This window comes from Perca fluviatilis, chromosome 11 (genome assembly GCF_010015445.1).
Source record: "Perca fluviatilis chromosome 11, GENO_Pfluv_1.0, whole genome shotgun sequence".
Lineage (NCBI taxonomy): Eukaryota > Metazoa > Chordata > Actinopteri > Perciformes > Percidae > Perca > Perca fluviatilis.
In genome coordinates, this window is record NC_053122.1 from 5,106,928 (window position 1) to 5,121,858 (window position 14,931).

General features: G+C 41.8%; 1 protein-coding gene across 1 annotated transcript in view; it reads right to left on the reverse strand.

Moving 5' to 3' along the window:
• Positions 1–1,113: 1,113 nt before the first annotated feature.
• LOC120568537 (ubiquitin carboxyl-terminal hydrolase 29-like) overlaps positions 1,114–14,931 on the reverse strand; it is a 40,661-nt gene continuing 26,843 nt past the window's right edge. Inside the window, exons 7-16 of the mRNA XM_039816107.1 lie at positions 14,674–14,694; positions 14,443–14,574; positions 13,541–13,664; positions 11,587–11,738; positions 11,105–11,204; positions 10,032–10,108; positions 9,805–9,913; positions 5,667–5,724; positions 4,210–4,367; positions 1,114–1,581 (exon numbers count right to left, since the gene is read on the reverse strand). Of these exons, the coding sequence (XP_039672041.1) occupies positions 1,576–1,581; positions 4,210–4,367; positions 5,667–5,724; positions 9,805–9,913; positions 10,032–10,108; positions 11,105–11,204; positions 11,587–11,738; positions 13,541–13,664; positions 14,443–14,574; positions 14,674–14,694 (937 nt within the window). The 3' untranslated portion in view covers positions 1,114–1,575. The remainder of the gene's footprint in view (positions 1,582–4,209; positions 4,368–5,666; positions 5,725–9,804; positions 9,914–10,031; positions 10,109–11,104; positions 11,205–11,586; positions 11,739–13,540; positions 13,665–14,442; positions 14,575–14,673; positions 14,695–14,931) is intronic.

The window sequence follows — 14,931 nt, forward strand, 5'->3', positions numbered from 1 at the left end:
CAGCTCTGGAGCTCTTTTTTTAGAGTTTTAGATTTAGGAAAAAATGTTAAACACTTCTCATGCTCATAAAACCTAGTTGAAAAACTTCTAGTGTGTCATATCAGCTTTCATATCATTTAAAAAAATAATTACCTTAATGGTCCCCTAATACTGTATCTGAAGTCTCTTTTATTTAGGCCTTAGTGGTCCCCTAATACTGTATCTGGAGTCTCTTTTATATAGACCTTAGTGGTCCCCTAATACTGTATCTGAAGTCTCTTTTATATAGACCTTAGTGGTCCACTAATACTGTATCTGAAGTCTCTTTTATATAGACCTTAGTGGTCCCCTAATACTGTATCTGAAGTCTCTTTTATATAGACCTTAGTGGTCCCCTAATACTGTATCTGAAGTATCTTTTATATAGGCCTTAGTGGTCCCCTAATACTGTATCTGAAGTCTCTTTTATATAGGCCTTAGTGGTCCCCTAATACTGTATCTGAAGTCTCTTTTATATAGGCCTTAGTGGTCCCCTAATACTGTATCTGAAGTCTCTTTTATATAGACCTTAGTGGTCCCCTAATACTGTATCTGAAGTCTCTTTTATATAGACCTTAGTGGTCCCCTAATACTGTATCTGAAGTCTCTTTTATATAGACCTTATTGGTCCCCTAATACTGTATCTGTTCAGCCTTGGTGCAGAATTACAGCCACTAGAGCCAGTCCCACAATGAGCTTCCCTTAGGATGTGCCATTTCTGCAAATCAGAGAAAGGGGAGGTAACCTTTCCCCTTATGACCTCATAAGGAGAAGATTCCTGATTGGCCCATCTGAGCTTTCATTTTCTCAAAGGCAGAGCAGGATACCCAGGGCTCGGTTTACACCTATCACCATTTCTAGCCACTGGGGGACCATAGGCAGGCTGGGGGAACTCATATTAATGTTAAAAAACCTCCTAAAGTGAAATGTTCATGCCATGGGACCTTTAAAGTAATACAGAGTGTTTTTTCCCCCTGACAGCGCTGTGAAGATTGGATAGATACTCATTTTCTATCCTATCCTAACAATTCCCGTTCAAGTGAATAAAAAGCAAACAACAAAATCCAACAGATTAAAAGTATTTATTTTCTGTACTTTTCTTTGTGCAGGTCTCCCCAGAGAGAAAGCCAAAACGCTGGCACATTACAGGACAACATATTTACAGTATGACTATAACATCTCTGTCCGGGGTTCCGACCCCGGTGTCTCTGCTGATGTTCTGAGTCTGGTCCGTCCTGCTGTCCAGCGAGTGTGGGGCCGACAGTGGCAAGGCACAACTCCCTCCCCCTGAGAGGGAGGAACCTTGGGAGGAAACCAGGCTCTCTGGGGGATGGGGGACGGGGCCCATACTCCTCAGGGTAGGGGGACCTGCAGCTGCTTCTTGCCGGGGGGCGTCTGCTTCTTCCGTCGTCCACATCTACATTCCCCACATGTGGTGACAGACTTCCCTTTCCTCTCCCCGTGGCGGCTCCTTTGGGCTCCATCATGATAATAATGATCCTGGCTCTCTTCATGTGGCTCCTGGAGCGTTTTAGGTCCCTGCTCCCCCCCATTGTCCTACATCTGAAGACAATAATCCTACCATTAACCCTCCTGTTGTCCTCGGGTCAAATTTGACCCATTTTCCAAAAGTTTCTATATCAGAAATTTGGGTTTCTTTCAACCAAATTTTAATACAAAATAACGTGGAAAATAAGAATTTATAATAGAACGCTGAAAAACTTGTGTTTTTTTTGAAAAAATGTCAAAAATGTTAGGAAAAATGACAAAAACGTCCGATAAAGTGACAAAAACGTCAGGAAAATCTTCAAAGACGCTAGAAAAGGTGACATAAACATCAGGATAATCTTCAAAAACGTCAGCAAAAGTGACAAAAACATGGGAAAAGCTTAAAAAAGCGCAGAAAAATATTGACATGAAAAGTTACAAAAAAAGACGACCTAAATGTTGAATTATTTTTTTACATTTTGACCCAGAAAAACAGGGAAGACAACACAAGGGTTAACATACTGTTCAAGCTCATACATAGGGCTGGGTATCGTTCAAACTGTTTTGGTACCAATACCGTGACCAACACCGGTTCCTTAACGTTACTTTACTTTTATTACGGCAAAAATTTTATTTTCTGCTCCTACTACGTGAGTCCTGTCTCTGTGTAAAGAGTTTTTCCTGCGTGTCTCTACGACGTTTAACGTTAGACAGCCAATCACAGACATTATTAGATCTTGATAGAAGCATGCTGCGTTCTTATTGGCTCACTGACGCTGATGAGATTTACTCCTTTGATATTTAACGACGAGGCATTTTTCAATACTCGATACTAAGGAAGAAATTTGGTCGCTGCCGAAAAAAGTATTGATCTAGTACCGAGCCCTACATATAAAACATTCGTACATCTAGCTACGTAAAAGTATAGCTCTGTAATTTATCTTTTTCCTAATTTTTTTGGGGCTTTTCCCTTTTATGAGACAGTGACAGTGGATAGACAGGACTCAGCCTACATGGGGCGAACGCTCCTACTGGGTGAGCTATAGGCCGCCCCCTTTTTCCTAAACTTAACCAGTCGTTTTGGTGCCCAAACTCCGAATGGCGCTCCCTTTTTCCTCGGCTAAACTCAACTGCCGTGGCCCCTGATAGGACGGTCATCTGGAGGGTGCTCTGTACCCGGCTCACAGTCACCTTTTGACGGCTAAACACAACTACCAACTGCCGCTTATACGACGGAGCTTTGTGGCCGGCGTCACGTGACCAGCCAGTTTCATAGTTCCTAGTTTCGTGGATATCTAGGAATTGGTGTGCATAGATTTTCGTACTATGATGTACAAACCGGTTAAAAAATCTTTCTTGCTGTGGAATTCAATGAATGTCACTAAAATCTTTGCCAGCCTTCGGTCTCTTCTGAACTTGAGGCTACATTTACATTGCTACGTTTTACCAGAATAGGTTTACATGGTTTAATTTTCACTATACATCATATTTTTGTTGTACTGCACATTGCTGCAGTTCCTCTTTTCACCCTGTGTGTTGAGCTCTCTGTTTTAGCTACAGAGTGAGACATCTCACTTCTGTTCCATCTTTGTTGGGAGTCACACATGCTCAGTAGCTAGGTAAGGACTACGAGCCAGTCAGAAGCAGAGTATGAGGGCGTTTCCCCCTCTCATTCCCCCTGCTCTGGTGTTTCCCCCTCATTTCTCCTGCTCTGGTGTTTTCCCCTCTCATTCCTTCCGCTCTGGTGTTTCCCCCTCTCATTCCCCCTGCTCTGGTGTTTCCCCCCTCTCATTCCCCCTGCTCTGGCGTTTCCCCCTCTCATTCCTCCTGCTTTGGCGTTTCCCCCTCTCATTTCTCCTGCTCTGGTGTTTCCCCCTCTCATTCCCCCTGCTCTGGTGTTTCCCCCTCTCATTCCCCCTGCTCTGGCATTTCCGAGCCCCTAAACCAGAGAGATTTGAAAACACTTCTGACCTGTTTTGGTTTGGTATCTGCTGAGTTGTGTTGCAGTCTCAACGGCCGCAAATGGAGACTGATTGCGTCATGACGTCTCGTTCTCTGAGACTAATGCTGCGTTCCAGACACAGTTTTTAGCCCGTAAGTTACGACTTCAAGTCACGACTCACGACTTGGTAGCGTTCCAGGCAAAGTCACCACAAACCCTTCTAGCTAGTGATAGATAGTGGCAACCTAACGTTGACGTTAGCTATCTAGGTTACTTTACGTTGCCTATTTATGTCTATTTATTTCTACTTATCACTGTTAATAAATGGCGTCTGTACAGCATCAAATTGTTGTTTATGTGTGTGTGACGTCAAAAAAATTGTAACTGGGAGTACAACGATCTGGTACGAGTTCATGAGTAGTAAGTTACGGGTTTGACTGCCGTTCCAGGGTTCTTTCACGAGTAGAAGGTTGTGAAAACACGAGTTACGGGTTGCCTGGAACGCAGCATAAGCTACCAACGTTACTATGACAACTACCAGCAACAGGCGGAGTCTCCATGCTGCCTCCTATTTATGTCCAGAATACCAGAATGTTGATGAGATATTTTGGTTTGGGGCGTGTTAGTTTAAAACAGAGATTAGTTCTTCTACTGCAGCTAAAAACACACAGAGATCGCTTTTGGCTTAAAACTCTGCTTGAAAAACCAACACGTAGCGATGTAAATGTAGGCGGAGTTGAGTGGCGGTGTTGTCTCCGTACCTGTCTCTTGTAGAACAGGATGTAGGCTTCCTGCTGCTGCAGCTCACAGACCAGAGAGCCGGTCGTCTCATAGACCACAGAGTCGTTGAAGCTGAGCCAGCGATCGCGCGGATCGTCTGGACTGTCATCGGGGTGAACGCCGTCACAGATGTAGTGTCCTATCGGGAGAGAGATTGTTGTTAACATCGTAAGCAGAGGTGGAAAGAGTACCAACATCTTCTACTAAAGTAAAAGTACTATTGATGAACTTTTACTTAAGTACAAGTAAAACGATTGGTATAAAAATCTACTCAAGTGAAAAGTAGCTCATTTCAAATTTACTCAAAGTAAAAGTTACTAAGTTACTTTTTAACAGTGGGGGGGGAGGCTTGTTTATATTTATACTTGTTTAATATCTTAATTAAACTTGTTACACTTAATTAAATTGCAGTCGATTCGATAAGGGCACAAAGCGTTTAGTTTTGAGTTTGTTGACAGATACAAAACAACGCTAGAGGCCTTTTCTATTTACTGAGTAACGAATATGATTTAATATGTAGCAAAGTATAATACCCTGACAGTACCTAGGTAAGGACTACTAGCCAGTCAGAAGCAGAGTATGAGGGCGTGCCCTGACAGTACCTAGGTAAGGACTACTAGCCAGTCAGAAGTAGAGTATGAGGGCGTGCCCTGACAGTACCTAGGTAAGGACTACTAGCCAGTCAGAAGCAGAGTATGAAGGTGTGACATGCTAGCAGCTAGGCGAGCATTATAACGTGGGTTACAAAGTGCGTTACAAAAAGCATAATATGAGCACTTTAAGACACAGTGGAAGTTATAAAGGTTAAAGGATAACTTCAACCTGGACCCTATTTTCCCATGTTTTTGTGACTAACATTTTCTGAAATTAGTCCAGTATTAAGCCACCTGTACTCGGACATCGTCAGTTAATATCTACTAAAAGTTCTGACAGTGTGTCTGACAACATTATGAAAGGATCCCTACAGAGATAGACCGTTTAGTTAAAGAGTAAGATCCTTTTAGTTTAACATGAAACAGCCCCGAAATCACCATCACCAAACTCCACCAGACTCCATGTAAATTATCAGGACTTTTAGCGTGTATAGAGCCAGCATATTTCCACCAGACTCCATGTAAATAATCAGGACTTTTAGCGTGTATAGAGCCAGCATATTTCCACATGTAAAATGGGTGAATTTAGGGGTTATTTCAACCAAACCAGAGTGGCGATTGTTGGAACAGTGGAAAGATGTACCAAGACGGCTTTTGACGGTTTGAGTTTGTTTCCGTCCACTTTGAGTGAAGTGTGTTTCACAATGATGAAATTATTGTATATTTAAATGGAGATTCGGCGATAGCGATTTTGGCTCTGTTCCTCATATAACAAAACAATGATCTTACTCTTTAACATCTCTAACAGAAGGCCACATTCAGTCTTCAGTGTGCGAGTCTCTTACCTCGTTCTGTGCAGCCAAAATGGCTGATGGTGCTGATCAGACTGTAGCATCTGCCGCCCTGAGAAGGAACAGTTTAGAAGGGTTTAGCTTCACAAACGAGGGCATGGGTTTTGGGGGTTGCACATTATATCTTGGGGGTCGTCCCTCATAAAATTTTGAGCATCAAAAACTAAATTTCCTGCATTCTGGTTAACTTTTTATGCAACAATTTATGCTTTTTCTGCATCAAGTTATGGTGTGAATATCTTTATTTATGTAAAGGAAATGATCATTCTCCTTCTCTTGTTCAAAACTTTCTGCATATTCAAAACAGCACGTGTTTCGAGATGTTTTAGGAATCATGTGTATCTCAACAACAAATCCTTTAACAGAGTTTCTGCAGGTTTCAAAATTTTCAAATTTAAGACTTTTTAAGACCATTATAAATGAAATTTAATCACAACATCAGCTGAGCCCTAAATTCAGTTTTTTTTTTTCAAGCCAAGTATCGCTAAACTTGCACTTCCTCATAGCTGAAGAATAAAATCTGTTTTATGTTTGTGGTGCTATTCGAAAGAGACTCGCACCAATAACACGAAAGCTGATTTGCTGCAATATAAGTTGCATGTTTGGTTTCATTTGTAGTCGTATTACAGCAAATTATATTTGGACTAGCGCAAGAAAGAACTACAACAGTGCGGAATCAAAAAAAGAAGAGCAGGTAGCGTTACATGGACGTAGGAACATTAAAAACCTGTTTAAAATTATTTAAGATCTAGAATACAATACTTATTTAAGACTTTTAAGACCCCGCGGAAACCCTGTTTGAAGCCAAAAGCTCCAAAGTTGAAATCTCTTTGTTTTTCACACTTCTGTTGTGTTATTTAACACATGTAGCAAAGTTCTTCTTTTCCGTACATGTTTTGAGCCCCTGAACGGTTATTTTTTTACCTCTTTTGGGGAGTGGGTTGTCTTTCATATTTTGTTAAGGGGAATCTCTCGCTTCTAAATATTGGGGGAGACATATAACCTGCGCCCCTAAATTCTACACCTATGGCTTCACACATACACACTAAACAACAGCACACTCTCCAGCTCTCAGCTAAAGGTCCCTTATCATGCTCATTTTCATGTTCCTACTTGTTTTTTGGGTTTCTACTAGAACATATTTACGTGTTTTAACGTTTAAAACATTATTTTTTATAATGTCTGAATATATTGACATGGTTTATGTATATAATAGCAGGCTTGGACCCAAAATGCAGATGGAAATGAGGAGGCAGCAGGCAGATCTCAAAGGTTTAATAAATTAAAGTGCCCATATTATGAAAAAAACACTTTTTCTGGGATTTGAGGTGTTCTTTTGTGTCTCTGGTGCTTCCACACACATACAAACTTTGAAAAAAATCCATCCATGCTGTTTTGAGTGAGATACGGTTTCTGAACGTGTCCTGCTTTCAGTCTCCTAGTGAGCTGTTCAAAATCGGCCTCGGACTGTGACGTCACAGTCCGAAATGAGCTGGCTAACCACAACCGTTAGCTCGTAGCTAGCATGCTACGTCGTTCTCAATAGCAAAGCACTGCTACAACACACACAAGTTCACCATAATCTACGAAATAACTACTTACATGTGCGCCCTCATTTAGTCTCCCAGCTAATCCTGCCTTGTAACTGACCAAAGTTGGAGAAACAGGCTTTCTTTTACTGTCTCTAGAGTTAGCTAGCTGACATGCTCTACATCTGAGCTACTGAGCATGTGCGAGTGCAATCAAAGATAGTACAGAAGAAGAAGATGAAAAGAGGTCTCACTCTGTAGCTAAAACAGAAACCAGGTGAAAAGAGGATCTGCAGCAGTGAGAGAGAGAGCTGTGCAGTACAACAACAATATGGTGTTTATTGAAAATTAAACCATGTAAACCTATTCTGGTAAAACCTTAAAATACAGTTATGAACCTGAAAATGAGCATAATATGGGCGCTTTAAAAGAGCTACAAGCAAAAGGTGTCCTAAAGCAGGCAGGTAAAAACTGGCATCTGAGATCCAAACAAAAATCAAAACAATGAAAACTAACAAGAGCAACAAAAAAAAACACAAGAAATAAACTTCATAGGGAAAGTAGCAGGGAATGACAATCATGACAATGATCGGACAACAGACAAAGACAGACATAGATTAAATACACAAGGTAACGAGGATTGTAACGAGGGACAGGTGAAATGAGGGCTGCTGAACAGGTGAGACACATCAGGGCGGGGCAGACAATCACAAAGGTGGGAAAAAACACAGGACAGGAAGTAAAATAAGACATGACACAGGAGAAACAGAGACTACAAAGTAAAACAGGAAACTGAAGCATGAAACCATAACGAGCTGTATTGGAAAACCGTTCCCTCACTCACTATTTCCTATATAATGTTTATTAATTAGTGACTATATAGGGAAACCAAATGAGACTTCGGACACTACACTGAAAACATTGCTGCGTCAGTATTTGCGCCGGTGTGTTTTCACTGTTACGCTACTTTTGTGAAGCCAAGACTTTTGTAAACTCATTTCAAGCACCAAAAACAAATAAGTTTTGGTATGTTTTCACCAGAGATTTGAAAAGTAAATATCTCTTTACACATTGCTCTGGAACAATTTTGGGTGTCACTATACAGAAAGCTCAGTTTGTTCTTAAAGGTCTCCTGACATGGTGCTCTTTGGATGATTTTATATATAGGTCATAGAGGTCCCCTAATACTGTATCTGAAGTCTCTTTTATACAGACCTTAGTGGTCCCCTAATACTGTATCTGAAGTCTCTTTTATATAGACCTTAGTGGTCCCCTAATACTGTATCTAAAGTCTTTTATATAGACCTTAGTGGTCCCCTAATACTGTATCTGAAGTCTCTTTTATATAGACCTTAGTGGTCCCCTAATACTGTATCTGAAGTCTCTTTTATATAGGCCTTAGTGGTCCCCTAATACTGTATCTGAAGTCTCTTTTATATAGGCCTTAGTGGTCCCCTAATACTGTATCTGAAGTCTCTTTTATATAGACCTTAGTGGTCCCCTAATACTGTATCTGAAGTCTCTTTTATATAGACCTTAGTGGTCCCCTAATACTGTATCTGAAGTCTCTTTTATATAGACCTTAGTGGTCCCCTAATACTGTATCTGAAGTCTCTTTTATATAGACCTTAGTGGTCCCCTAATACTGTATCTGAAGTCTCTTTTATATAGGCCTTAGTGGTCCCCTAATACTGTATCTGAAGTCTCTTTTATATAGACCTTAGTGGTCCCCTAATACTGTATCTGAAGTCTCTTTTATATAGACCTTAGTGGTTCCCTAATACTGTATCTGAAGTCTCTTTTATATAGACCTTAGTGGTCCCCTAATACTGTATCTGAAGTCTCTTTTATATAGACCTTAGTGGTCCCCTAATACTGTATCTGAAGTCTCTTTTATATAGGCCTTAGTGGTCCCCTAATACTGTATCTGAAGTCTCTTTTATATAGACCTTAGTGGTTCCCTAATACTGTATCTGAAGTCTCTTTTATATAGACCTTAGTGGTCCCCTAATACTGTATCTGAAGTCTCTTTCCTGAAATTCTGCCTTGGTGCAGAATTACAGCCACTAGAGCCAGTCCCACAATGAGCTTTCCTTAGGATGTGCAATTTCTGTGTCTGTAGCTACTGAAGAGGAGGGGGTAGCAAGGTGGAGTGGGGGGTGTGTGGCCTTGACCAACTGCCACTTTGCTCGTTTGAAAGCCATGATGTCTCTCTCTCATGGGTGGGCCAAATTCTCTGGTCGGGCAAATCAGAGAAAGGGGAGGTAACCTTTCCCCTTATGACCTCATAAGGAGAAGATTCCTGATTGGTACATCTGAGCTTTCATTTTCTCAAAGGCAGAGCAGGATACCCAGCGCTCGGTTTACACCTATCACCATTTCTAGCCACTGGGGGGCCATAGTCAGGCTGGGGGAACTCATATTGAGTTAAATTATTAAATTTTGATGCCATGGGACCTTTAAAATTTTGATATTAAACACACATGGGGATCAGGGTATAAGCAAAAACCCTATAAAGGAGAATTCAAGAAGATATCTAAAAATGCCCTTAGACCTCAGAGGGTTCAAGTGAGGCACAAGGGTTAAGTTGTGCGTTTCTTTACCTGTGCGGAGGACACCACCAGGTCCCTCAGCAGCGTGACGGGGTCATCGGCCTTCTCGAGCTCGAGGGACGGAGAGAAACGAAAACGCTTCAGCTGCAAGATGAGCACGCTGAAGGAAACGATAAGAAAAGGACAAATGTTGAGTTGATAGTGTTGGCCGTTGTGTTTTGTAAGATTATTATGAATCTTTTCTTTTAAAGATAATTCTTTTGGGGGCTTGGACTCACCGTGGCAGAGTGCTGAATGATGATCTGTAAGTCGATGATTTTCCTCCGCACTCACAGCTGAACTCTAACTCTGTTTCCTGCAGAACAGAACAGAGATAACACAAGCAGTGAGTGTGTGTGTGTGTGTGTGTGTGTGTGTGTGTGTGTGTGTGTGTTAGAGCAGAGATATTCAACAGGGGGTCCGTGACCCATAGGGGGTCCTCAGAGTTAGTGCAGGGGGGGCCGCCAATTTATGTTAAAAAATATTTTTTTGAAAGTTTCTCTTTTCAAAAAATAGAATATAGATTATACAAAATGTACAATAATATACAGTATATATATTTTTTTCATTAATTTACACATTGAAGATAGGCTTGCTATACTGTAGGTACGGAAGCCACTATGGTAGCCATACAGTTAAGTTTAATGAGTCACACTCATAGGCGTGGGAAGTGGGGGTGCTGCAGGTGCTGCAGCACCCCCTGGTGGCGATAGCTTTAAAACGGCGATGACAATAAAATGATACTAGCTTATGAATATCTCTGGTTGTGGTTTTTGTTCCATGACATTTTGTATGTCATGTTTGGGGTGTGTGGGATGAAGAGAGGGATCATTTTAGTAATTTTAAAATGACTTAATTTATCTTCAGTGTGTATTGGCCAATCAGATTTGTCTTGACGCGACTGCGATTCAGCCTATGCATAGCACGCGCGCGCACACTCACAGACTTTCTACTATGTCAGCGCTACTTAGCAATTTCTCAAAAGAGAATTTTGGATTTTTTTCAATCGCCCAACCCCAAACACCCGAGGACTAGCGAGACGAGAGATTGAGAGAGTGAGATTTTAAAAGGAGGCAGAGGTAGAGTGGTCTGCAGAATACAGAGCCTGTGTAAGATAATATCTTTAGACTCTACGTGGACCGTGGACCGTGGAACCCACCCCCGCACCCCCCTGCCGAAAATACCTTCCCGTGCATCTGGGCCCGTTGCGTTTCTTTGAGTGTCCTCCCTGCGGCAACCCCCCTCCGCAGCCTAAACACACTAACCCCATTCAAAATGAATGGAAAGACCTGCGAGGCCAGGTGGATCTTACCTTCAGGTACTCCTGGAGCAACTCTTCCACAGAGACTCCAGAAACCAAGTCCAGAGGCAGGTTAGTGAACTCCTCCTGTTTCGTTGACCGGGCCCCACAGCTGCACATTAAAGGGACAACACACATTGTTAAATATTGAATATTGTTCTAGTCTCTTCTCTCCTCTGTGACAGTAAACTGAATATCTTTGAGTTGTGGACAAAACGAGACATTTGAGGACGTCATCTTGGGGCTTTGATCAACATTTGATAAGCACAAACACACTCACACCTCCACACACTCCCAAACTAACTGCTAACTACTTGCACCATATTCTGACATTTTATAGACCAAACAACTAATCCATTACATCTAGAAAAAAAATTGACAAGTTAATAGACAACGAAAATTATGTTTAATTGCAGCCCTACTTTGTACCGCAGCGCTATTTCCAAGGTGACCACGTGTGTGTGTGTGTGTGTGAGTGTGTGTGTGACTCTCACCTCTTGCATGTCCTCGTGTTCTCCATCTTGAAGACCATGTGGTCCTCGACGGGGCAGGCGTAACGTCGGCCCATGCTCGCTGCGGCCTCCTGCAGCAGAGGGGCCAGACTCCTCATCTGCTCCAGCACCGAGGTCAGGAACTCATGAGCGTCCTGGAGTTGATACACACAGCACGGATATCAGGAGGAGGTGTAACCGAGTATTTTAACAGTGTGGGATTAGTACTTTTACTCAGTGGTGTAGTCTACGTGATATGCAGGTATACGCAGTATACCCACTAAGAAAGCTCCAGGATTTCCATATACCCACTTAAAAATGCCCAATGACACGCAACAACATACATCATTTGTGTTTTTTTCTTCACATAGGCTAAATTGAGTTATGTCCACCATAAATTGATGCATAGAAGTGTATCCGAATACCGGAAATGAAGTCGTTGATGCAGAGCCGGCCCGACCCATAAGCAAACTAAGCGGCTGCTTAGGGAACCCGTGGCTACCAGAGGGCGCCCAAAAGCGCTTGAAATGTCCCACAATAGAGCTCATAACAGAGCCGGTCTATTTAAAGATAGTGTTGCTGCTAATAGGTCTCACATAAGTGTTTAAATGCGTATTTGTACATGATGAGTGCTTAAACTAATATTAACAATACACAAGTTGGTTTAGTGCCAAGTGCAGTGGCAACATGTTACAATGTGGAGAGTCCCCAAACCAAATCCTGCTTAGGGCCCCCAAAAGTCTAGGGCCGGCCCTGCGTTGATGCTTATAACTTCCCTGGGGGAGGACACCCAGACCCCCCACTATGATATGGCCCCCCCTCCCCCAAATGCAGATTCTGGCCAATATATATACACACAGTGGCTATATGTAACTTTCAGTTTGTGTTGATTTCAGCGGCCCGTTTGGATAAAAGTGTTAGTGGTTTTAACACACCTGCTGTCGTAAAGGTCTAGGAGTTAGCATTATGAGAAGGTCATATAGTTGCAATGAATGTTTTGCTGAGCCAGAAAATCATTCATTTACAATAAGAGAATACGTTACAGATGCATGGTTGCATTTCAAGTGTTGCATACGGTAACTTAGCCTACTTTGGATGTCTCCTGAGCTAAAGCGGGTAACGTTATCCCTGTCACTGTGTGCACCAGCCAATGCATTAGGACTGTAGCAACCAACGTAATAATAACTTAGATTAATATAGCGCATTTCATGAAACCCACAGACGCTTTACACAAGTACAGGGGAACGAGGGAAAATAAAATAGCAGGGCACAAACACAAACACGGACTGAAAGCAATAAAACGTCCGCATTAAATGGAAGGGGGACGTAATTTAATCTAGGCTACAACCACATTGCGCAATCTAAAGTTATTTTATGAATAAAATAGACATATTACATACATGAGGGCCAATTCTGGGACATTTTGAATCATTTACAATCTCGTAATTGTTTCCGTCTGTTGAAAGCCCGACCGAGTGTGACTCGCGTTATCATCCGTTGTCTTTCACTTTCCCTTTTAGTTCTTCGTTTAATTTCTTTCTCTCCTGTGATGGCCCTACCCCAGTATCAGCCATAACTGCAACAGATAACTTATAAAATAAAATAAAAATACAATTAGGCCTTTATAAAGAAATCTCCTGCTACCTTTTACCTACATATTCAATAACACAGGCTTTTTCGGCGGTCAGCTGAAATCTCTAACCCGTCAGAATGTGTGCTCTGTAGTGCCGTCTACCTGCCGAAAACCATTTTGTGACTTGGACCCCGGGCAGAGGCATTTATAAAAACTATATACAATTGGCGTTCTTTTCACTGTTTGCTGTTACAGGTCATTTATGATCATCAGATGGAACATAACACAGTTTCAGAAACATTTAAAAGTTACATATAGTCACTTTAAGTAAAGGATCTGACTTCTTCTTTCACCACAACCAAACATGACATGCAGAGGACTCACATGTTGCCGAATGTTCCTGAACCCAGGAGTCTGGAGTGAGACTGCCTCCCGAAACGAATGCAGGATTGGGGCTTTAGTTTGGGAGTGTGTGGAGGTGCGAGCGTCCCTGATCTCCATCAATCTTCTGCAGAGAATGAGAGAAAAAAAAACAGACACATTTCTGCTGTTAGGTCTGTTCATTTCATTCCTCGAGTTTGTGGAGAAACTTGAGGATTGACATGAGCATGAGTGTGTGTGTGTGTGTGTGTGTGTGTGTGTGTGGGAAGAGGGGGTTGATGCATAGACTGTATAAGTGAAGCCAAAACATCTTGATCTAGGGGCTGCAACCAATGATTACTTTCATAGTTGATTCATCTATCGATTATTTTCCCAATAAACTATCAGTTGTTTGGTTTAAAAAATGTCAGAAAATGGTAAAAAATGTGGATCAGTGTTTCCCAAAGCCCAAGATAACCTCCTCAAATGTCTTCTTGTGTCCACAACGCAAAGATATTCAGTTTACTGTCACAGAGGAGAGAAAAATCTAGAACAATATTCACGTTTAAGAAACTGCAATCGGAGAATCTTTAGTAGTATGAAGGACCAAAAATCCTCGTAAGGCGTTTTTTTTGGGGTGGTGGATGGATCAAACAACACAGGACTTTCACCCAGGAGACCAGGGTTCATGTCCCGTTCTTGTCCCGACCAAGCACGTCTTAATATGACGCCAAAGGGCTAGACGAGAGACCCGAGAGTGTCAAAAAGTGACACCAAGTGTCATGACCAACCACATCTAAATATGGCGCTAAAGGAGAGTTTTTGCGTCAATAACAACGCCAAAGGGACCAGACCAAGCAGCGTTTTTTGACGCGATGGGAGTGAGAACATGTTGGTTAAACAGTCTGTGGTTTGGGCTGCCGTACCTCATCAGTTGAGCCTCAGGGACTGATCTCCAGACCTGCTCCATGCGGCTGATGTCCATCATAAAGTCCTCCAGGATCAGGAGACTCTGCAGGCTGGAGTTCATGTAGCAGCTCTGCCCAATGTTTGGTAACCTGACACACAAACACAGCCGGTCAAAACACACATATGTCAGTTTGATTTGATGGATAAATTCCTCGTTACATCTTTGATTCATGTGCAGATGTACTCACCCGAAGCAGTCGATATGACCTCTTTATAATTGATAAACACAAAAAACAAAAGCAAAACTATGGTTAATAAACATGTCAAGAGGCTGAAAAAAAACATATGGAAAAAATATATTTAAAATTGAGAAGCTTTAACACTGGAATCTGTCGTGATAGGCATTTAAACACAAACTGAAACTTCACAGCAACTAAACTAAAAGTTAAAATTATGATTATTAATTAAATTAATGCTTGTTAGTTACAGTAGCAATATCATGAAAA